The sequence below is a fragment of the Sturnira hondurensis genome, unplaced genomic scaffold (genome assembly GCF_014824575.4).
Source record: "Sturnira hondurensis isolate 20B ecotype Veracruz unplaced genomic scaffold, ASM1482457v3 Scaffold0001813, whole genome shotgun sequence".
NCBI lineage: Eukaryota > Metazoa > Chordata > Mammalia > Chiroptera > Phyllostomidae > Sturnira > Sturnira hondurensis.
Window position 1 is genome coordinate 377,622 of NW_028074444.1, and position 24,443 is coordinate 402,064.

The 24,443-nt window shown below is 38.1% G+C and overlaps 1 protein-coding gene across 6 annotated transcripts in view; it reads left to right on the top strand.

Annotated features, from left to right (window-relative positions):
* The window catches only part of TASP1 (taspase 1), a 355,079-nt gene that overhangs the window by 193,858 nt on the left and 136,778 nt on the right, over positions 1-24,443 (top strand). For 4 of the 6 annotated variants that reach the window (XM_037031312.1, XM_037031321.1, XM_037031335.1 and 1 more), the window contains one exon: positions 4,957-5,035. In XM_037031312.1, the coding sequence (XP_036887207.1) occupies positions 4,957-5,035 (79 nt within the window). The remainder of the gene's footprint in view (positions 1-4,956; positions 5,036-24,443) is intronic. The other 2 variants (XR_005064338.1, XM_037031327.1) reach the window with 1 other exon arrangement.

Below are 24,443 nucleotides of genomic sequence, written 5' to 3' on the forward strand. Positions count from 1 at the left end.
ATTCAACTTATGGCCCATGCAAGCTGTTTACAGTGACTTATCCACATAAATGGCTGGTCTTGGCTCATGCTTTACAACTTCCTAAATTCTCTCAAACAAGCAACATCCAGCCTCAATGACCTCCCAGACCCTGTACCACTTGCTATGAGGCCCCTGGCTGGGCACTAGCAGTAGCCAGTTTAGATTCACAGATTGGCTTTGGCCTGTGAACCTCCAAGCCCAGCACAAGTAGTAGCCATCTACAGGTAGTGTTGTAGTTCATGCAAGATGGCTCCAGGCAAATCACAGGTTGGGACCGACCTTGGCCTGCACCACCCAGGACACCGCAGAGCCTGTGCACCCAATGGATAGCTACAGACCTTGCTGAAGCACCACCACCCTGTCCCTGCACAGCTGATCCTCCATAGAGGGCAGAGGTTGGTGGTCTGTGGTCTCAACCAGTACTTGCAGCTGACTGATCTGGGTAAATCCTTCCCATTGACCTGCAAACAGCAATCAAGTTTCAACTACAAGAGGGTGTACTCAGCCCACATGGAGGGCACACCTCAAATACCCAGGATGATAGGGGAGGCTCTGCCACTTGACCCTGTAGGACACGTATTACATTAGGCCATGCTACCAAGACAGGAAGTCATAGCAGCTCTATCTAATACATAGAAACAAATACAGGGAGGCTGCCGAAAATGAGGAGACAAAGAAACATGGCCAAATGAAAGAACAGATCAAAACTCCAGAAAAAGAACTAATAAAAAGGAGATAAGCAGTCTATCAGATACAGAGTTCAACACACTAGTTATAAAGATGTGCAAGGAACTTGCTGAGGACCTAAGCAGCCCTAAGCATAAAAAAGATCCAGTCAGAAATGAAGGATGCACTAATTTAAATGAAGAACAATTTATAGGGAAACAACGGTAGAGTAGATGAAGCTGATAATCCAGTCAATGATTTGAAACATAAGGAAGCAAAATACAACCAATCAGAATAACAGAAAGAAAAAAGACTCTCTCTCAAAAAAAAAAGGATAGTGTAAACAGACTCTGGGACAAGTTCAAGAGGTCCAACAATCTCATCATAGAGGTACCAGAAGGAGAAGAGAAATAGCAAGAAGTTGGAAATCTCTCTGAAAAAATAGTGAAAGAAAACTTGCCTAATTTGGTGAAGGAAATAAGTCTAGGAAGCACAGAGAGGATACAGAGAGGCCCACTCCAAGATATATCATAATTAAAATGCCAAAGGTTAAAGAAGATAGAGAATCTTAAAAGCAGCAAGAGAAGTGTAGTTACCTACAGGGGAGTTCTCACAGAAACTTTGAGGCTAGATTTCTCAAAAGAAACTTTGCAGACTAGAAGGGATTAACAAGAAATATTCGAAGTCATGAAAAGCAGGGACCTTCATCCAAAATTGCTCTACCCAGCAAAGCTATCATTTAGAATCGGAGGGCAGATAAAGAGCTTCTCAGACAGGAAAAAACTAAAAGAGTTCATCATCACCAAGCCATTGTTATCGGAAATGTTAAAGGGACTTACTTAAGAAAAAGTTCAAAATTAACAATAAAATTAACAATAAAATGGCAAAAAGTACATATCTATCAACAATTGAATCTAAGCAAAGAGGAACAGAGACAGAATCATGGATACAAAGAGTGTTTTTTTTTAATTGAATTTTTTCCCATTACCATTTAGACTTTTTATATCTCCCTTCTCCCTGTAGTCACCACACTGCTGCCCATGTCCCTTAGTCCTTTGGAGAGCATTTTGATGGTTGCCAGATGGAAGGGAAATTTGGGGGAAATGAGTGAAGAGGGAGGGGGATTAGGGAGCACAAATTGGCAGTTACGGAATAGCTGTGGGGTTGTATAGTATAGTATAGGAAATGGAGTAGCCAAAGAATGTATGTGCACGGCCAGTGGCTATGAACCAAGGTTTGGGGAGTTCCTTGAGGGAGTGGGTGATGCTGGGTGCAGGGAGACAAAGGTGGAAAAATGGTAAAACTATAATAGCATAATCAATAAAACATAATAAAAAATTAAATGCTAAAACCAGATGTTTTTAAATATTTTTAAATGTACAAATAAACTATTTAAAAATTTAGCATATTTCTCTGCTCTTGGTTTATGATAATAGTTCAGATAGTAAAATGGCAATTTGAGTTAGAAATTACTTGCTTCTTTAGTTTATTGTCATAATTAGTATTTGTAACTGGGACATGAGAACAGAATTACTATATTTTCTTCCTCCCTTAAGCCTCACCCTATGCACATACAAATAGGCAGTTGAGTTTAACAGTTAAGAATACAGACTTTGGATTCAGGTAAACCTTTATTCTCTTCCCAGCTTTTCATTTACCAGTCTTCTTACTATGAACAATATTCAGTGTTTTAAGCTCTACTTTCCACTACTGTAAAATGGGGATAAATAGCTCCTTTACAAAGTTCCAAAAGGTTAAATGATACAGTGCATTTAAATCATTTATCATAGTTCTTCATTATAACAGTTAAACCTACTGTTTATTAATTATTTGGTATGTACAGATAATTTACATCATCTTACAAAATACTGTGAGGGGGTGTTTTTATTATCTCATTTTATAAAAGAGGAAACTAAGACCCTGAGAAGATTAAGTCATAATAATAAATATAGTTTATATGACCTACGCTTACCACATGACAGTAACTTTAGTAAAATTTTACTACTAAAAGAGGGAAGCTTTTTAAAATTGTTTTTTAGGCTGGCTTAAGGCTATGTCTTATCCAAAGAAGTAGAGAAGAGAGAGACAATATCTGATTTTTTCTTTTACCTTACCTATCTGTGTCTCTGCCAACCAATTTCAGAAGGTTTTAAAATAAGACAAGTTTAGGTCATAAAATTGAGGAGAGGTAGCATAAAAGGGCTTTTCTTGAAGAAATAAGAATAAGAATAAATGTTCTTTCTTTTATAGAAAGAGATGACCTCCACTGGGTTTCTAAGAGATGTCCTCGTGGCCTTATTTACAGTTTTTTGGAGTGCTGGCTCCTGGTGAAGATAATTGTGGGGAATGGAAAGGACAATGGGCTAATGTCCAGGGTTTTCAATGAAGGACAAATGGGTCCTTCTTCTGAGGTCCTGTGTTCCCTGTGGCTTTGGCTAACCCAGAATCCATCCCAGGTAGTACCAGTTGAATGGCTTATCCAACAAGTCTGCCAGTTTTATTATGAAATCCATGTTTTGAATCCTTTCTGTAGAGTTTTCAGTTGCAACTCTGACCTAGAAGTCTTATGAATGTAGGAAGCATGGCATTTTCAACAGCCATAGTGTATTTTCTACTGTCTGCTATGTTGGAAGTGTTGTGTTCAGTTCTTGCTTGGTTTTACTTTTAAGAGGACTATTGTCACGACACCTGGGGATGGCTACTGTGGGTCACAAGACTTCACCTCCAATTATCCTAGATTTTGTACTGTTTCTCAAGGAGGGTGACTAGGTGAGTGGGGTGTGTGTGTGCGCGCATTTCAAAGTCTTGAGGAACGGTTCACAAATCTAGGATTCTTTGAGTGAGGAAAGAATCATGGCAGAGGATAGCTGTTTAAACAATTTATAGGGCTTTAGGAGGTGGTTAAAGTATTTCCAGAGAGTAGAACTAGTACTAGTGGGTGGAAGGTATATTAGAAAAGATATTCCTTATGCAACCTAAGGAAGAACTTTCACCATTTGGAAGTGTCCAAGTGGGGAGTGTGTTCTAATATGAGGTAGTGAGCTGCTTCGTATCAGATGTGCCTGGGTTATTTCATGGAGATTCATGTGCTTCGTAGAATATTGGAGTAAATGAGTTCTGAAGTCTTTGTAAAAAAGGATAGAAAATTATAGAAAGCTGTGGTTTGTCTGGTAACCATTCCCAGTCTTATTTCAGTCCTCAACAGTGAGCACCTAGAAAATAACGGTACTATTTGATGGAAATACTGAGTGCTGATGTATTGTTGTGGCTCACCTTTTTTTTTGAACTAATTTAATTATTTTTTGAACATTTGCAGTGAATTCCACATATTGTCATGCCAATATTTAGCAATTTCCTTACTGACCAACTTTGTTGTTTTCAGTTTTTCATTCTCACCAAACATGCGGCAATGCACATTTTTGTATTACCCTATGATAGCTCTCCAAGGTTTTTTCTAATTCTGCTTCTAACTAAGGAGTGGAAAATTATCGATTGTAATTTTCCTCTCAAAGGCACAGAAGTGATTGTGGATATTGAAGAGATGAATCTAGACATTCTGGGTAGCATTAAATGGAAACAAAATAGGAATGACTCATGTATTCTTTTATAAAACTATAGTAACTTATTGTGCTTCGAGTTTCAGATATATAAATCTGCTCCACCACTCTACAAAGTGATTAGCTTGAACAGGACTTTTATCCTTTTTTCTTTACACCTGAAAAAATCTAGCACAGCAGTCAACATATTACTGGGTCCTTTGGTCCATAAATGTCTGCAGTTCTTATTGCGCCACCCAGGAGAGGCATGGGGAAGGCCATCCTAAATGGGCGTTCCTAGATAATGGCAGAAGGAGTGCTGGCATCCCAGTTTCCCAGGGTGCTCGCTGGGAACCATGGTTCCTATCACCATGCTCCCCAAGTAATTTGATAACACACCTAGTTTGAGAACCACTATTTTAACCACAGCCAGAATGATTTGAAAGGGCCAGAGAGCAAGTGGTTTACAAATTACAATGGAAGAAGATTTTTCAGGGGAAGGAAAATTAGTGTTGATAAGACTAAGAAACTTTCTTTTGCTATTTTTCTGAAAAATTTTAGATTACTGCAATAGCTGAAAATATAGTTTTGATACAGCCTCTGGTATTATTTCCCAGTTGATATATATCATTATTAAATTTATCAGTGGGAATGATTTTGTCTTCTGTTGAAAGCCAGTAATGACATATAGTATTTCTGAAATATTATATTTATCTATTTTCTTTTATTTCAGGCTGCTCTTTATGGATGTGGCTGCTGGGCTGAAAATACTGGAACTCATAATCCCTACTCCACAGCTGTGAGTACCTCAGGTATTTGCTGCTTTCATGACCATTTTTCATAACTTCAACCTCGTAGGTCATTGAATGATTGAAAACAATAATTTTAGGTAAGACTAAAGCATGTGCTAATACACTGCATAGACAAGAGCACTGATGCATAGAAGACCTGTGATAGTTGAGGGCTTTTAAGGATTTTTTCACAATATAAGTTTCACAGTGTAAATGCTTTCCTAACATTTCATCACACTTTTGGAGTTAACTGTAACTTAATAATATTTTTTATGCGTTTTTTTCTTTAATGATTCATGATAGGGCCAAATTCAGATCACAGATCTAAAAGTAGCAAGGCATTTCAAAAACTGAGAGATATACTCTTCATAAAATGTTGACATAAAACTTAAAAGTACATTTCAAAGTACATATTTTGTGACATTCAGTCCTCTACATTTTAATAAAATGTACATCTTGTTTTTGTACCTGTATTATAAAATTCACCGTCATTAAGACAAGAGTGTGTGCGTGTTTGAGTTGGGAGGTGAATTTTAATAGGCAGAATGGTTGGTGTCTAGATCCAAGTTTTTATATGCTGAGCCAGATGCACTTGAAGCCTTTTCTTTTAAAGTGGTGACATGCATGGCTGACAAAATAATATTGGTTTATATTGACAAAATAATTTTGGTTTGCTGTTACCTATCAAGTTACAGTCTAGGCCTTTCCCCCCATATCCTCAGGCTGTATTAATAGGGAAGATTGATAGAGCTGTCTCTCTGTACTTTCCCGTGTCAATTCAATTGCTACATTTTCCTGATAACTCTTGACTCTGTGATCTCTGATGAAGGTGGCTCTTTCCTTTTTTCCTGTAACATAGATTCTGGATTTTTTTTGGTTTGTTCTGCTGCTCTGACCTGTCTTTGCCTTCTTCATAGATTCTTCCTATTGCTGACAGCCACAGATTTGGGCCTCTGCTGTCTTTCCTTCATCTCCCTGCATGTGTTGTCTTGGTGATTTGGTGTTATTGCTGTGTTCTCATGATTTCAGTAGTTATCTCTTAGGGTGTTGACTTCCATGTCTATCTCTGCTCTGGGCTTTTCAGTTGAGGCCCATGTGAGTCATTTCCTACTTCCTGTTGGACATGTCCCTGTAGATGTCATGTACACACACCATATTTACCAGATTCTACAAAACATCTTGTTTCTTATTCCCACTCTTTGGCCATCTTTCTCCTGTACTTGCTCTCTCTTTTATCACCATTCTCATATTTTTTGCTTTTCTGCTGACTTGACCCTGTCATTTTAGGTCCATATTATCTGCTGACTTGACCCTGTCATTTTAGGTCCATATTATCATGCCTACCTATTTTAGCAGTCTCCTGACCTTGATTCATTCCCGTATCAGTGGAAGAGTAAGACTCAGCCACTGGCTATCAGGTGAAGTCTAAATACGTATTAATGTTGAGTATGAATCACAGTAATATAATTGGTAAAAATTGTTGTTAGTCCTTTAATTTTGAAAAGATGAACATAAAATAATACGATCGGTTAATTTTTAATTTAATGTTGGTAGCACATGGAAATCTTTACACATATTTAGGAATTAGCTTATGCTATGGAAAATTGTGGTATTTGAATAAATGGGAGTCTAAAATAGATCATTCATTATTTTATTGTTTTTTCAAAGACATATCAGTTTGTGTCATCTGTCAGTTTTATTATTGCCTAATATGTTGTTCAGTAAGTTGGCTTGCTGTTCTTTAAATGTTATTCTCATGTCTAGATCTTAGGAAACCTGGATTCAACTCTTTAAGCTGAAATTCTGAGAGCCTGTCTTGACTGTGTCACTTGGAAAAGAAATTCAATTCCTTGGGATTTTCCAAGCGCGCCACCCCCAGCCCCCTTTTAAAATTGGTAATGTGGAAGGTGGGATAAGAATACATTTACTGGATTTGATTCTGTTAAGTAGAATGGAGTGGATGGGTAAAGCTGAAATTGTAAAACTAAGGTCTTTTTCCCCTACCCTTGGATTTCCTTCTTTGCCCAACTTGCATCAGTTAAAGACAGTTTCTTATGATTAAAGATATGTTTAGGTTTCCAGCTCATGACATCTTTTGTAGCTTTTAACTTGGATGCCCAGCCTACCATGTTACATCCTTCCTAAGTATAAGACTAACCATCATCAGCCCACAGAACCTGAAGATACTAGAGCCCGTCTCCAGTTTCTTCCATCTCTGGGGCTTTGTGTGATTTGCTTTACCCTATTTTTCCTGGGCTGTTGCTATGAGTTTGACAGTGATACACACGGCAGAGTTAGGTGATCAAGTCAGAAGAAAGATTGAGCACAGAATTTTACAGTTATTTGGCCAAAATACAAATAAATGAATTATGCTTTAGCCTGTTGCAGAAGGTCAAAAAACCTGGCCTACATTTTAGGTTTGTAGCTTTTGGAAGGTGATAATTGAATGGCAGAGGGAAGATAGTTAGTTATGGTCAGAGTAGGGCTTTCCCAGGGTCAGACAGGACATGCTCATTAGTCTAGGGGATAAACTCCAGCATCTTGTTCTCATCACTGGGTGGGGAGAAATGAGAAGGGAGTGGGGAAGAGAATAGGGTGTCAGGAGCTAAACTTGCAAACTCTGACTAATGTAGCATTGTGGAAATTTGCCCAAATAGGGAGGGAGCAGAGTGGATCCCTGGGTTCTTTTTCAGACTCTTTCGCTCATTGGCTGTGACCCTGGCAAGGGGTTACTTGTAAAGTAAGAATAATATCTACCTTAATATTTACGAGGCTTGAATGAGTTGACATATGAAAGGGACCTAGCATACTTTTTGGTCCTGAGTTTTTTAATGTATTTTGTTGAATAAAAGTCACCATCTTTTATAAGATACATCATAATTTAAAAGAAATACTGATTGATTAATTTTTGTTTTACTGTGGTAAGAACACTTAACATGAGATCTATTTTCTTAACAATTGGTTTTTAACATTTTAACCATTAAAAATTAAAGTATAGTTGTCATACAATGTTATATTAGTTTCAGGTGTACAACATAGTGATTTGACATTTATATACCCTATGAAGTGATCACCATAATAAGTGTAGTAACCATCTGTCTTTGTACAAAGTTATTATAATATTATTAACTATATTCCTTATGCTTTATATTACATGCCCATGTTTTATTTATTTTATAACTGGAAGTTTGTACCTCTTAATCCCTTTCACATTTTTCACTCCTCCACCTACTCTTCCCTCTGGTAACCATCAGTTTGTTCTCTGTGTCTGTGAGTCTGTTTCTGTTTGTTTTTTTTATTATTTGTTTTATTCTTTAGATTTCACATATAAGTGAAATCATACAGTATTTGTCTTTCTCCATTCAACTTATTTCATGTAGCATAATACCCTCTAGATCCATCCATGTTGTCACAAATGACAAGATTTCCTTCTTTTTTATGGCTGAGTAATATTCCATATTGTATATATACCACATTTTCCTTATCCATCTATCAATAGACACCAAGATTGCTTCCATATCTTGGCTATTGTAAATAATGTTGCAGTGAACACAGGGTGCATGTCTCCTTTCTAACTAGGGTTTTTGTTTTCTTTGGATAAATGCCCAGAAGTAGAATTACTGTATTATATGATAGTTCTATTTTCAATTTTTTGAAGAATCTCTATACTTTTTTTCATAGTGGCTGCACTAATTTACAATCCTACCAACAGTGCATGAAGGAAGCTTCCTTTTCCTTTCATGTCCTTGCCAACACTTGTTATTTGTTGTCTTTTGGTAATAGCCATTTAGACAGGTATGAGGTGATAGTCTACTGTGGATTTGATTTGCATTTCCCTGATGATTAGTGATTTTGAGTATCTTTTCATGTGTCTGTTGGCCATCTGGATGTATTCTTGGGAGAAATGTCTATTTAGGTGCTCTGCCCATTTTTTAATTGCGTTGTTTTTTTTGATGTTGAGTTGTATGAGTTATTTATGTATCTTGGATATTAACCCTTTATTTTATATATAATTTGCAAATACAGTCATGTGCTGCATAACATTTCAGTCAGTGACAGACTGCATATATAATAGTGATATATCATATAGCCTAGGTATGTAGTAGGCTATTTTATCTATTTGTAAAAATATACCTTATGAGAGTTGCACAATGATGAAACCACTTAACAATGCAGTTTTCAGAGTGTACTCTTGTCATTAAGTGGTGTATGACTGTATTATCTATCATTCAATAGGTTGCATTTTCATTTTGTTGATGCTTTCCTTGATTGTGCAAAACCTTTTTAGTTGATGTAATCCTATTTGTTAATTTTGTACTTTTGTTGCGCTTGCCTGAGGAGACATATACAAAAAAATGTTGCTAAGAGAAACATTGAAGAGTTTACTGCCTTTGGTCTTTTATGAGTTCTATGGTTTTAGGTCTTACATTTAAGTCTTTAATGTATTTTGAATTTATTTTTGTATATGGTATAAAAATGATATAGTTTCATTTTTTGCATCTATCCTATTTTCCCAGCACCATTTAGTGAAGAGACTGTCCTTTCCATATTATATATTCTTGCCTTCTTTGTTGTAGATCAAAATAACCATGTAAGTATGGGTTTATTTCTGGACTCTCTGTTCTGTTCCATTGATCTATATGTCTGTTTTTATACCAGCACCATATTGTTTTGATACTATACCTTTGTAGTGTAGTTTGAAATCAGGGTGTGTGATACCTCTAACTTTGTTTTTCTTTCTCAAGTTGCTTCGACTATTTGGATCTTTTTTGGTTCTAAATTTTAGTATTATAGTTCTGTGTAAAATGCCATTGGTATTTTGATGGGGATTGCATTGAATTTGTAAATTGCTTTGGGTAGTATGGACATATTTTATTGCTATTAATCCTCCCAAACCATGAGACAGCATATCTTTATATTTATTTGTGTTGCCTTCAGTTTCTTTCATCAATATCTTACAGTCTTCAGATGACAGGTTTTTCACCTCCTAGATTAAATTTATTCCTGGGTATTTTATTCTTTTTGATGCAGCTGTAAATGGGATTGTTTTCTTAATTTCTCTTTCTGATAGTTCATATTTAGGTGAATACAGCAGAGTGTATAGGAATACAGCAGAGTTCTGTATATTAATTTTGTATCCTTCAGCTTTACAGAATTCATTTGTTCTAATTTTTTTGTGGAGTCTTTAGGGTTTTCCTTATATAATATTATGTCATCTGCAAATAGTGACATTTTACTTTTCCTTTCCAATTTCAATAACTTTTATTTATTTTTCTTGTCTGAGTGCTCTGGTTAGGACTTTTAATACTATCTTGAACAAAAGTGGTGAGAGTGGGCATTCATGTCTTGTTCTTGATCTTAGAGGAAAAGCTTTCAGCTTTTTTTTCATTGAGTATGATATTAGCTGTGGGTTTATTATATATGGTGTTTAGGTGTAGAAGTATATTTCCTCTATACCCATTTTGCTGTGAGGTTATCATAAATAGGTGTTGAACTTTGTCAAATGCTTTTTTAATTGAAATCATATGATTTTTATCCTTTGTTTTGTTAGTGTGGTATATAATGTTGATTGATTTGGGGATGTTCAGCCATCCTTGAATCCCTGGAATAAATACCACTTGATCATGGTTTGTGATGCTTTCAATATATTGTTAAATTCTATTTGCTGATATTTTGTTGAAGATATTGAATCTATGTTCATCAGGCATGTTGGCCTGTAGTTTTCTTATTTTTTTTATATTGTCTTTATCTGGTTTTGGCATTGGGGTAATGCTGGCCTTGTAGAATGAGTCTACAAAGCATTCCTCCCTTTTTAATTTTTAGGATAGATTGAAGAGGATAGGTGTTAATCCTTCTTTACATGTTTGCTAGAATTTGCCTATGAAGACACTGGTCCTGGACTTTTGCTTGTTGGGAGTTTGTGATTACTGATTCAGTTTCGTTACCACTAATCAGTCTGTTTAATTTTTCAGTTTCTTCCCTACTTAGTCTGCATCAAATAGGTTGGCTATCTCTTCATTGCACTTAGTTGTATTTTTTCGGGGCTTCTATCGGTTCTTTAATTTGGGCCTTTTTCTTTTTTTTTTTTTTTTGCCTTGGTATGCCTGTTAAGTAGTGAGGGGTGGAGCCTTAGGCATTTGCCAGGGAAGGGCAACTCAGGTAGCTGCTTTGTGGTGCTATATATGGGGTATGGGCGTGAGGGGGAACAGTGCCACTTGTTTGGCTCTCTGCCAGCTTTCAGTCACTTCTGCCGCTACCGACAAGCAAATCGGGCCCTTCTGGTGCTGATTTCCAGGTGGGTGTGTTTGTGTACGTTCTCGCATCCTGTGGGTCTCTCTCCAACAAACTCTACTGTGAGGCTGGGAGTTCCTCCCCTCACCCCAACTCCCACAGTCAGGGTTTTGTTTTGTTTTTCCAGTCAGAAGTTTTGAAGCTTTATTTCCCCACACTGGAACTGTGGGTTGCATTGTCTGTCTCATTCCCATGTATTGTTGCTGGTTTATCCTCACGCAGTGTGCGACTGCCCAGTCCTCCAGCCATTCTTGCTCAGGCCACTAGCTGCCGCCTTGCCCACCCCAGTCCTCTAGTCACTTGTTTGCTGTGAGTCTTCTCTGTCCAGCTGCCCGTCTCTGCTTCTCCTACCAGTCTGGATAAATGTTTCTTCTTTAACTCCTTGGTTGTTTGATTTCTATACAATTCAATTTTTTGGCAGTTCTGTTTATTTTTTGTTTTTAAATTTTTGGTGTCCTTTTTTTTGTTGGGCGAGGAGGCAACGTATATCTACCTGCGCCTCCATCTTGGCAGAGAGTTGTTTTTCTTCTATTATTTCTCTTTAGTACTCTCTGTGTGTAACAAGCACTCTTGGTGCCTTAGTCTCTTGATTATGCTCTTGAGTAAAGCCCTGTTCTACTCGGACTCAGTGTGTACAGTCTCCTAAGTGGTTGAGCCTCCCTTCCAACTTTCTTACCTGTTTTTTTTTTTTTTTTTTTTATTTAAGCAGCCCTTCAAAGTGAAACTTCACGGGGTTGTCTGTACTTGAGGTTCACTTTTTCCCTCAGTTTTCTCATATCATTTACTCTTAAATCTTCCTCAGTCAACCCTTCTTGTCCTCTACTCCACCAATTTGTTTGGGTCAAGATTAACAGTCACCTTTAAAATCCAGTCGTCATCTCTTAGTCCTGTAAAGTAGCATGTGACACAGTTGCTTGATTGACTTGCTTCCCCTGGAAGTACTACCCTTGATAGGCTTCCAGGGTACTTCCTGGTATCTTCCCACTGCAGTGGCTGCTCCTTCTCCGTCTTTTTTGTTCATGGTGCTCATCTCTGGGAGCTCTCAGTGTTGGCTTTGTCCTTGAACTTTTCACTCTTTGTATACCCACTCTTTTTGATGTTCCCATCCATTCTAATGGCTAGGTATCATAGATGTACTGACTTGTACATTTTTATCTCCATCCTGGACCTTTCCCCTGATTTCAGTTATCCAACTGCTTGTTCGAAGTCTGAACTTATCTGACAGTCATCCCAAATTCAGCATGTGCAAATACGAGCTCTTGATGTTGTTCTCCCCTTTCCCACCCTCTGCTTGTAGTCTTTTCCACACAGTATATGGCAACTCCAGCCTCCCGGTGGCTCAGGCCCAAATCTTAGAGTCATGCTTGACCCTAACTCTCTTTTCTTTTTTTTTCTAAGATTTTATTTATTTTATTCTTAGAGTGGAAGGGAAGGAGAAAGAGAAGGAGGGAAACATCAATGTGTGGTTGCCTCTTGTGCATCTCCTACTGTAGACCTGGCCCTCAATCCAGGCATGTGCCCTGTGGGGGATTGAACCTGCAGCCCTTTGTTTTGCGGGCCTGCACCCTATCCACTGAGCTATACCAGCCAGGGCTTCTTTTTTCTTTTATATGATACCCACAACCAAATAACAACACTAAGTATAATTGAAATCTGACCACTTTTTAGCAATTGTACTACTACCAACAGATTTAAGGTACTGTCAGCTCTAATCAGGATTATTGCAGTAGATCCTAGCTGGTCTCTTGCTTTTTGTTTTTTTACCATTCAATTCTCAACATAGGATTTGGTGTTCAAACCTAAGTCAAGTCATGTGTTATACCACCCTCTGAATTGTCCACTGCGTCCCCTTTTGCCCAAAGGAAAAGCCCAAGTCTGTATGAAGGGGGTATGAGGCCTTATGCGAAGTGCTCCTCTCTTCTCTCTTGGACTTTAGCTCTTGCTTTTCTTCACTTACTTATTCAGTTTCAATTATATTGGCCACTTTGATGTACCTCAAACATGCTAGGCATACTCCCACCTTAGGACTTTTGCTGGAGTTGCTTCCCTCCCCTTTAGCTCTCTACCCTCAGTATCTTAAGACCTGCCCCTGACTTCATCAGCTTTTTATTCAGATAATTCACCTGCTCACTGAAATTTTCCCTTACTGCCCTATTTAAACACGTAAATCTTCCCTTACTCAACATTTCCTACCCTCCTTCTGTTTTTTTATTTTTCCTATAATATGTATCATTATCTAATATTTAGTGCTTTTATGAATTTTTATTAACTTCTACCCCACTGTACTATGAAACTTCATGGGAGTTGGGATTTTCATCAGTTTTCTTCACTGTTATGTTAATGGTGCTCATCAGATAGCACTTCCAATGTTTGTTGGATGAATTGATGTAAATGAAATATGAATAAATAAATATATTCAGATGACATCTTACTGAGCTCGGGCTACTATAGTAATAGTATAGACTGTGTGGCTTAAACAACAGATGCTCTCAGCTCTAGAGGCTGGGAAGTTTAGGATCATGGTGCTTTCAGATTTGGTTCTGGGTGAGTGCTCTCTTATGTAGCCTGGCTTGAAGATGGCTTCCTTTTTGCTGTGTCCTTATGTGGCCAGCAGGGAGAGAGTTCTGGTCTCTCTCTTCTTAGAAGGACTTGAATCCTTTCATAGGGTCTTTACCCTCATGACCTCACCTAATTGTCTCCAAAATACCATTACATGGGGATTAGCACTGTAACCTACGAAATTATTTAAATTTGGGCGGGGAGAAAAATATCCAGTCCCTAACAGGTGTAGTTAAAGCTCAGATGAGTCAGGGCTGAGAGGAAGTTTAGGGAAGGGTTGAGAGTGGTGTGTTCTGATGAAAACAGAGGCGACCTGAAGAAGAGGGGTGAGTGCAAGGTGTGTGGAACTTAATTTGATATGTTATGTGGTGGTCTCCAGATAGTCTTGACTAAGTATTAACTTTTATATAAAGTGGGTACCCTTTATGCTCATTTTCTTGAAAGATAGATGAAGACAAAGTTATCCTGAGGTTGCTCTGGAATGGTGAGCAATGATTCAGACACTGAGAAGCAAAAGTGGTCAAGGAGTTAAATAAATTGCTCTTAGTTCTACTGGGGTGGAATTGAGACTCTTCAGTGCACGCTGGTTCCTTTACCAGCTTCGTTAGACAGTGCTATTTATCACTTACATGGCTAACACTGTGGCTTCTTAGAAGCTTTTTGTCTTTATGAAATAATAAACATTAGTAATTCTGTCATACTCAACAAGATTCTTAGAAGGCTCAGGGTAAGGAGCAGCCATGGGATGTAATATGTAGGGTTGGGCATAATGCCATGAGAAATCTCATTGTGATTCATAACTTCTAGATATGAGCATAGATAAAACTGTGACATTTGTAAACATCACCCTAAAAGCACTTGACTCTGGACTGTTTAGTTAGTAGGGGTGGAGAAGAAATATAGTTTATTTACAGANATTAGCACTGTAACCTACGAAATTATTTAAATTTGGGCGGGGAGAAAAATATCCAGTCCCTAACAGGTGTAGTTAAAGCTCAGATGAGTCAGGGCTGAGAGGAAGTTTAGGGAAGGGTTGAGAGTGGTGTGTTCTGATGAAAACAGAGGCGACCTGAAGAAGAGGGGTGAGTGCAAGGTGTGTGGAACTTAATTTGAGATGTTATGTGGTGGTCTCCAGATAGTCTTGACTAAGTATTAACTTTTATATAAAGTGGGTACCCTTTATGCTCATTTTCTTGAAAGATAGATGAAGACAAAGTTATCCTGAGGTTGCTCTGGAATGGTGAGCAATGATTCAGACACTGAGAAGCAAAAGTGGTCAAGGAGTTAAATAAATTGCTCTTAGTTCTACTAGGGTGGAATTGAGACTCTTCAGTGCACGCTGGTTCCTTTACCAGCTTCGTTAGACAGTGCTATTTATCACTTACATGGCTAACACTGTGGCTTCTTAGAAGCTTTTTGTCTTTATGAAATAATAAACGTTAGTAATTCTGTCATACTCAACAAGATTCTTAGAAGGCTCAGGGTAAGGAGCAGCCATGGGATGTAATATGTAGGGTTGGGCATAATGCCATGAGAAATCTTATTGTGATTCATAACTTCTAGATATGAGCATAGATAAAACTGTGACATTTGTAAACATCACCCTAAAAGCACTTGACTCTGGACTGTTTAGTTAGTAGGGGTGGAGAAGAAATATAGTTTATTTACAGATAACAGAGTATATAAAGTATCAGCACATTTCCAAGAACTAATTATCTGGGACAGGAATTCTATTCTGAGACTGTTGCTTACTCTACTTAGGTCACTTCATATTTGATGAATTATTAACATTTTTTCCTACTTTTTACATAACTGAAGTCATTGATGGTCCAAAATAAAGTAAAATTCTGAATTACGGTAGGCCATTTCCTAGGAAGTCAGTTCAGTGTTACAGCTTCAGTTATCATGCACCTGAGAGGTTTTAAATAAGTGGATTATTTTTTTTTCTGATTGTGATATAACACATGCTCATTGAGAGGAATTTGGAAACTGGAATTGATAATTTTGCCATCCTGTGAGGTGTGTTTGTATTTTTGATAGATTTTTTTATAGATTAAAAAAACAATAATACTGTTTAGCTTGTATTACAATTTATCTATTTAATATTGTATAATCAACATTTTTATGTATTCTTAAATATCATTTAGAACACGATTTAAAGGATCTGAAGTATGTCTTTTCATACTTGCATACATGAGTTTAGGTATTTTGATTTTACTTAAGATGGCTTGTAATTGTTCTCGTACTATAAAACAACAGCTGTTTTAGAGGCTCTTACCTTGTGCTCCAGCCTGGATATGACAAAAGAGAAGTAAAAATAGTTCTTGCCCTCAGAGGGCATCAAATCTGTGCTCCTACTTGATAATACAGGGAGGTTTCTTGCCAGCTTAGGTATAACCAATATGTTAGAATACCTATTGGCTATACCAGAGGCTTCCTAGCCTGAATGTGGCTCTGATGCATCCATGTACCTAGGGGGTGATTTACAGGCACATTACTGCACCTGACGGCTGGGGTGTTGTTGCAGCCATAAGTTACACCTCCCTTCCTTCTGTATGCTTTGTCCCCAAAGTCCCACCAAAACCAATTGCCTTTAAGCTTAGCCCCAGCTACCACATTCATACTCACTGAAATGTCTCCAGCATCCCAGCAGAGTGGAGAGCACAGGACATCATAAAAAAAGTAGGTCTTTCTCTGAAAGAGATTGTAGACATGGGTTACAATGCACCAAATGAGCCCTGAGATGTTCTTTTGATATTTGTACTTTCTCAGTTTTTTTCCAAATACATATTTTGCATTGCTTTGTTGTTGCTTTGTGAAGGAACAAGCTTCTAATTTAAAAACGCAAAGTGAAGAAATGGTAGAAACAGAAGCATAAGATCAAGTGATGGGTTAAAATGCCAGTGCTATGATCCTTAATGTAATTCTCCATTTGATTGTTCTCACTTGAAAGAATGCCTTTCCTTCCTATTGTCGAGTACTACCTGCTGTCATTTGGAGAGGGAGTTAAAGTTGAGCAACTTGTCAAAGACTTTCTAAGTTCCCTTCATATGGTTCACAGAAACAGAGCTGGATTTTCATTTCTTCTTTCATTCAACAGAAGTCCCTTTCATGTTTGAAAATTGAAAACGCGTGTTTTTCAGTGTGGAGCGAGGATGTGTGTGCCCTCTGGCACACCTGTTTTTAATTTCCTGACTTGAAAGCAGAACCCATCAAAAGGAGCAGAAAAACAGTTTCTTTCTGACACGCTGCTTCGTGTTCCTTACTGGACCGAAGGCCTTCATGGCTTTGCCATCTTAGTTCCTTCTTTAGAAGGTTCTTGTTAGAGGCAAAGTTCACTCACTGTAAGCAGTGCCTTTTATATCACAAGGCCATTTGGGGTATTATTTTGTTGTTGTGGTGGTGGTTCTTTTCAGCTCAGGAAATTTACTTGGAATAGATGTATTTTAAAAGATACATAGAAAGGTCTTAAAATTTTAAATGTTAAATTTAACAGGACAGTATATATTGGAAGGGTGTATGTAAGCTGATCAGTGAGCCGATTAACTGGGAATAGAGTTTGGTTGAGCATACAAATGTTTAAATTCCAGAGCACTGTTTAACGTAAATCAAACATTTCTAACGCTTTACTTCAGATTTGTGTGTACTTTAAAGTCTTGCCAGCTTAAATGACTGTGAGGCACAATATGTTGACTTGGAGTTTTGTAAATTGATAATTTGTTGCTATTAAAATTGTACATGGTATAACTCATCACTTTCTGAAGGTACATATATCTGATGTTGGCAAGCTGTTATGAACAAATTGATGCCCAGGAAAAGTCAGGGCTTTAGCTCTCAGTGCTTGAAGTGCAGCTCTTTGGTTCCTATTAAGGTTTCCCTGGACATTTTCAGTATAAGGGTCATGGTTCTTTATATCCAAACTTTGGTTTAGGCTTCCTGTTTCTGAGAGTTAATTTGGATAATAATCTCAATGGCATATCTTCAGAAAGTTTCTTAGGCTATTTTTTAAAAACACGTACTGTCCCTCCCTCCCTCACAGTTTAGTATGTACGAATCACCTGTTAAAATTCAGATCATGATCCAGTAAGTCTGGGAGGGTTCTGGGATTCTGCATTTTCTGTAAGCTCCTAGGTGATGCCAGTGCTTCTGGTACATAGATCACACTTTAAGTAGCAAGCCATGTCCGTGGGCAAAGTGGTGCTGTTCCCAGCTCAACGTTGCCTATAACATTCATTCCATACAATTTACCAGTTTCTTCCATCATTGTGTTTTGGTGAATCTAAAGTTAAAGAGATCTGGTATATATCCTTGACCCTAAGTATTCCTGAAAGCATTAACAGATACTTTATTAAGTGACCATAAGGGCCAGCATGGATAGGAACCTCTGAGACAGGATTATTGTGCTGGCAGAAATTATATTTGTGTTTCCAGACCCTGCTGGGAGCCATGATATATATTAGCCAAGGTTCTTATTGCAAAAAAAAGTGGTTAAAACAAACTGGTAACTCTAAAAGGTGCTGATACAGGGGTTAGAAAGACATAATATTGAATCAAATGTCTTAGTTTAACCAGCTCTGTCCATGGTGGCTGGTTAATTTGAGCAAAATGATTTGCTGGTGAAGCATGGAGAAAAAGTGGAGACATGTAAATGTAACGTGTAGAAACAGTTTGTATTTTTAGTAACTTGTTATTGAATACATGTCATGGTTCTTATTAATGAACCATAACACAAATGAGCCCACAATGTAACACATCATGACCAGAGGATACCTTACATTTTTATTTTCAGAATGTTTTGTTCATATCATGAAAATTTGTGTGCTGTATTTGTCTTTTGGCTTTGATGAAGAAAAACTTTTAACAAGCACTGGCTATTAGAAAGAAAGCACGGATAGACCCTTTTTAAAAAAATCTGAGTTAGATATCAAAGAATCAGAGACTTCATTAAAATTGCACAGTGGTATTTTAGGCCTACACATACCTACACTGACTGGAAGAGCAGGTGCCCTCTGGGGGCAGATTGGGGGAGGGGAAATCATGGGTTTGGTATCAGACTTGGATTTGAATCATAATGAAGAGAGCAGGTTCAAAGGTTATATCCACCTGTCCCAGGACTGGGGCAGCTTTCTTTATGGAGGGGAGACATACAGATATGCTCATTATCATTGGTGTTATCACTTTGTATCATTGCATCTCCTGTTAGTTGGGGCTGAGTGTTGTTATGTTTTGTAATAATGAAGATTTCTGTTTTCTTCATCTTAATAGTACTTCCTTCTTTGTAGCTTTTAACATCAGAATTGTAGCCTATTTGCTTCTCTAGTAAGCATAAGCAATACAGACTTGGTATATGTATGGCCTTTGGCTTTCTTTAGAATAACTTTTGCAGGTAAACCCTGCTCATGTCATCAAGTTCATGGATAGTTTTCAGCAACTTACTATGTGTATCGCACAGGTAATTTTTATTTTGATCTACAAGTCTGGGAAACTCTTATTAGAAAGTTGTAGCTATTATGATTTACTTCATTTCTTTATTTTCTGTCATGCCAGTGTCATAATTTCTTGGGGCAAGAGTGTATGTTTTTTATTTATGTTCCTGTTTGCAGTCCCTTTCCTCCTTAGTTATCTGGTAGAGCTTGGTTCATCCTTCAGGAATGAGCTCAAATGTCTTCTCTTTTCTGCAGCTTCCCTCCGTCCTCCATGGTTGGTTCCATCTTTGCAGATTTATTCCCTTCATAGTCAGTGATGCCATGATGTAGCACTTATACCACTCCTATGGTACAAGTTGTTCCTCTTCATAAAAACTGTTTACTCCTTGAGGGAAAGGCTAGTGCTTAACAGTAGAATTGGTGTTCAGTAAACATGTATTGAATTGAATGCAATAATCTTGCATATTTTAAATGTGTTTTATTGATTATTCTATTACAGTTGTCCCATTTTCCCCCTTTTATTCCCCTCCACCCTGCACACCCCCTCCCACCCTCATTCCCCTCACTTTAGTCCATGTCCATGGGTCATACATACAAGTTCTTTGGCTTCTACATTTACCATACTATTCTTAACACCCCCCTGTCTATTTTCTACCTACCATTTATGATACTTATTCTCTGTACCCTTTCTCCCTCTTTCTCCACCCACTCTCCATGTTGCCAACCCTCCATGTGATCTCCGTTTTTGTGATTGTTCCTGTTCTAGCTGTTTGCTTAGTTTGTTTTTGTTTTGTTTTGTTTTAAGGTTCGGTTGTTAATAGCTATGATTTGTTGTCCTTTTACTGTTCATGTATTTTATCTTCTTGTTCTTAGATAAATTTCCCTTTAACATTTCATATAATAAGGGCTTGGTGATGATGAACTCTTTTAATTTGACCTTATCTGAGAAGTACTTTATCTGCCCTTCCATTGTAAATGAAAGCTTTGCTGGATAGAGCGATCTTGGATGTGGGCCCTTGCTTTTCATGACTTGGAATACTTCTTTCCAGCCCCTCCTTGCCTGTAAGGTCTCTTTTGAGAAATCAGCTGACAATCTGATGGGAACTCCTTTGTAGGTAACTGTCTCCTTATCTCTTGCTACTTCTAGGATTCTGTCCTTTGTTTTAATCTTGGCTAATGTAATTATGATGTGCCTTGGTGTGTTCCTTCCTGAGTCCAACTTCCTTGGAACTCTCTGAGCCTCCTGGACTTCCTGGAAGTCTATTTCCTTTGCCAGATTCAGGAAGCTCTCTTTTGTTATTTATTCAGATAACTTGTCCACTTGTTGCTCTTCCTCTTCTCCTTCTGGCACCCTTATAATTTGGGTCCTGGAATATTTAAAGATGTTCCCATCCTGGAAGTTCCCAAGCCTCTCCCCATCCCCTTGAATTCTTGTTTCTTTATTCCTTTCTGTTTGGCTGTTTCTTCCTAGTGGTCCACTCCATTGATTTGAGTCCCAGTTTCCTTCCCATCACTATTGGTTCCCTGTGCATTTTCCTTTATTTCACTTAGTGTAGCCTTCATTTTTTCATCTAATTTGTTAACAAATTCAACCAATTTTGTGAGTATCCCGATCACCAGTGCTTTGAACTCTGCATTTGATAGGTTGGCTATCTCTTTGTTGCTTAGTTGCATTTGCTCTGGAGCTTTGATTTGTTCTTCTATTTGGGCCATTTTTTTTTTTTGCCTTGTCAGACCTATTACGTACGAGGGGCAGAGCCTTAGGTCTTCATCAGGGTGGGGCAACCCATGTCACTGGGTTGTGATGCTGTATGTGGGGCCAGGGTCCAAGAGGGAACAATGGCACTTGCTCTGCTGGATTTCAGTCCCATGCACCACTTCCCTCAAGGAAACTGGGCCTTTGTGGTGCTGATTCCCAAGTGGGTGGGCTTGTGTATGTTCTAGGACCCTATGGGTCTCCCCCACAAACTCTTCTGTGAGGCTCTGAGTTTCTCCTTCTGCCTCCTCACCCCGCACAGGTTTTATTCAGTCAGGAGCTTTGAGGCTCTATTTCCCCACACTGGAATCCTGGGTTGCATGGTCTGTCTTGCTCCCCAGTTGTACCTCTCAGTTTATCCATACACGAGTGTGGGGCCACCTGGTCACCAGCTGCCACCTTGTAGCAAGTCCTCTCTCCCCAGCTGCCTGTCTCTGCCCCTCCTACGGGTCTTGGTGATTGTTTCTTCTTTAACTTCTCGATTGTCATGCTTCCATACTACAGTTTGATTTTCTGTCAGTTCTGGTTGTTTTTTGTTTTTAAATTTATTACTGTCCTTCTTTTGGTTGTGCAAAGAGGCACAGTGTGTCTACCTACGCCTCCATCTTGGCCAGAAGTATCTTGCATATTTTGAAGCACTATCAAACAGATTCCCTTTGGAAAAATGACTTACTTAGGTTTACATTGGTAAACCTAAGCTAGTCCTCTTGCTTGTTTAAGAGGTTTAAATATTTATGCTAGAAGCTCTGTTCTACTGCAAAGAAGGGTGTTTTAATGAAATCCATTACAGTTTTCACACATTTTTTATTATTGCAGTAACTAGAAAGCTTTAGGCTGCTTGATAACAGAAACCACAATGCAAACTGGCCTGAACAATAAGGAATGTTATGTTTTTCACATAGGAGAAGGTTCAGATAGTGGTGAACTAGGATTGGCTGGTTCAGGGGCTCTATTGGAATCTTGCTATCAAGGTTCCAATTCTCCACATCCCTTGCTTGCTCTATGGTTGCCCTTGGTGACCTCTTCTTCAGGCTACTGCATTGTTTAAAAACTTACCACATAAAAATCTAATGGAAGAAAAAAATCTCTTTTTAGCACTATACTAAGAGTAAGGAACACTTTCCTCAGAAGCTCCCTGGCATAAGACTTATCATATTTTATTGATTGGCTGATGTTAGGTTACATGCCCATTTCTGAGCTAATCACCGACAAAGGGGAATTAACTATGAACTAATCCTGGGCATGTGGCAGGCTGTGGGTCAAGTACATGAGTGTGGGTGGGGTGAAACACACTCAGGATTCTGTTTAGCTAGGAGAAGGAAATAGTTATTTTTGCAGGTATCACCAGTGTCAGACAAAACTTGACACTTGCTGTCATTTTGTGACCAATAGGTGTGCTAACAGCTATCACTGTTGAGCATTTGCTGTGGTCAGAAATTATGCTAGGTATTTTTTACGGAATGGTTTTCATCTTCAAACAAGAAAACTGAGATTTAGAAAGTTCGAACAGTGCCCAAGTTCCTAAAAATTTAAAGAATCTTCACTCAATGATAGTAGAGATGTGGAAAAAAAGATGGGCCAAGTTTAATCACCTATTCTACTAGAAATATTATAGGTTGGCTATTTAGAGAGTTAAAAAATATTTAGTTGTCATTTAAAGCTGTCCTTAAAAAGCCATGCCTCTTGCCATTATTTTTGGCCAACAGAAAGCTGGCTGTGGAAAATGGATGTTTTTGTTTTGAAAAATCAAGTGCAGTAGATTAAAACCAAAAAAACCCCCCAAAACCCCAAAGCGCCACCACAAAGTTTGTTTATATCTTCATTTCACTCAAATTGAATGGATGAAATGGGATCTGGCCTTTTTCATATTGTTTATGTTCTGCTTTGCTTCTTGGTTCTGGGACAGGATTCCGGGTTCCATTTGAATTTATTTTCCTCTCAAGTATCATTTGCAAGATTATTATGGAAATTAATAGAGAGAAAGTATTTCTAGTCAGTTAAGTAGTGTAATTGTCCTAATAAGACATAAAACAATGCTATTTTATTAGTATTATAAAATACCTTTTAAACATGAGTTTCCTTAACCTCAGTGTACTTTTTTTAAGTCTGGAAGGAGGGAAGGTGATTTACATAAGTAACTGCTGTAATATTTAAAATGAAGGGTCATTTGAAGGTCTCACTTCTTTTCATCTCTTTTTGTATAAGGGCAAAGTTAGATGCTTGAGGTATAATTCATTTATGTGTAATAAAAGGCCCTATGTAAATAAAGTACATGGAATCAAAGTGACTAAAGTAGATTTTGTTCAATGAAACTTATATAAATGGCATCATTATGTGTGTGTTTGTACATGTGTGTGTATAGATAGGGATTATGTATATACAGGACTGAGGAGTGATGTTATATGCTGTGGTGGATAGCTTCTAATTTGGTTTCAGCCATTACATTGCGATATATTAGGTGCTTAATTAGGTGATGTTACTCAGTCTAAACAAGCAGTCTGCAACTGTTTGTTGTTTAAAAATCACCCCCCAACTTTATGGCTAAGAACAACTACTTAGCTTTTAGGGTTATGTGTGTTAACTGGGTCTCAAGTGGAAAGGTTTGTTTGTTTGTTTGCTTGCCTCTTATGCTTGGGGATTCTCATGTGGCTGCAGTCAGATGGTGGCTTAACTAGATGTCTATGATGGCTTTATCACATGGCTGGTGCCTTGTTGGGGGCAGTCAGCGGTTTGGGCTCGGTTGGTATGCTTTGGCCTTGCTCTCTTCCCATGTAGTAAGTATCAGGACTTCTCTTTCTCTAATGTGGCCTCATCAGCGTGGTAGCTGAACTTCTTACCAGATAGCTCAGGACCCTTGAAGTACAAAGATGAAAGCTGTCAGGCTTCCTTAGGGCTTAAGCCTGAGATTGGCATTATGTTTGTTAAAATGAATCACAGGGCCAACTCAGATTCAATGTAGAAGGGGATCACATAAGGAAGGGCATGAATACTGGGAAGCTTCATTCACTGGGGGCCTATAGTAATATGTTTTTTGTTGGAAGCATTAGGTCTTTGAAATCTAAAAACTTAGATTCTTTTCTTTGAGTCATGCATGTGAACAGAGTTATCTGCATAAATATCAATATACACACACACAATTCTAGTAAAATTTAAAAAATTTTAAATTTATTTTTAGACAGGGGGAAGAGAGGGGGAAAGAGAGGGAGAGAAACATTAATGTTTGGTTGCCTCTCTAGTGCACCCTACTGGGGACCCAGCTCACAACCCAGGCATGTGGCCTGCCTCAACCCTTTGGTTTGCAGGTGGGTGCTCAATCCACCAATCTTACACCAGCCAGGGTCAATTCCAGTAAAATCTGATGGGACTTTTAGTCATGGATCGTCCTGCTTAAGTACCC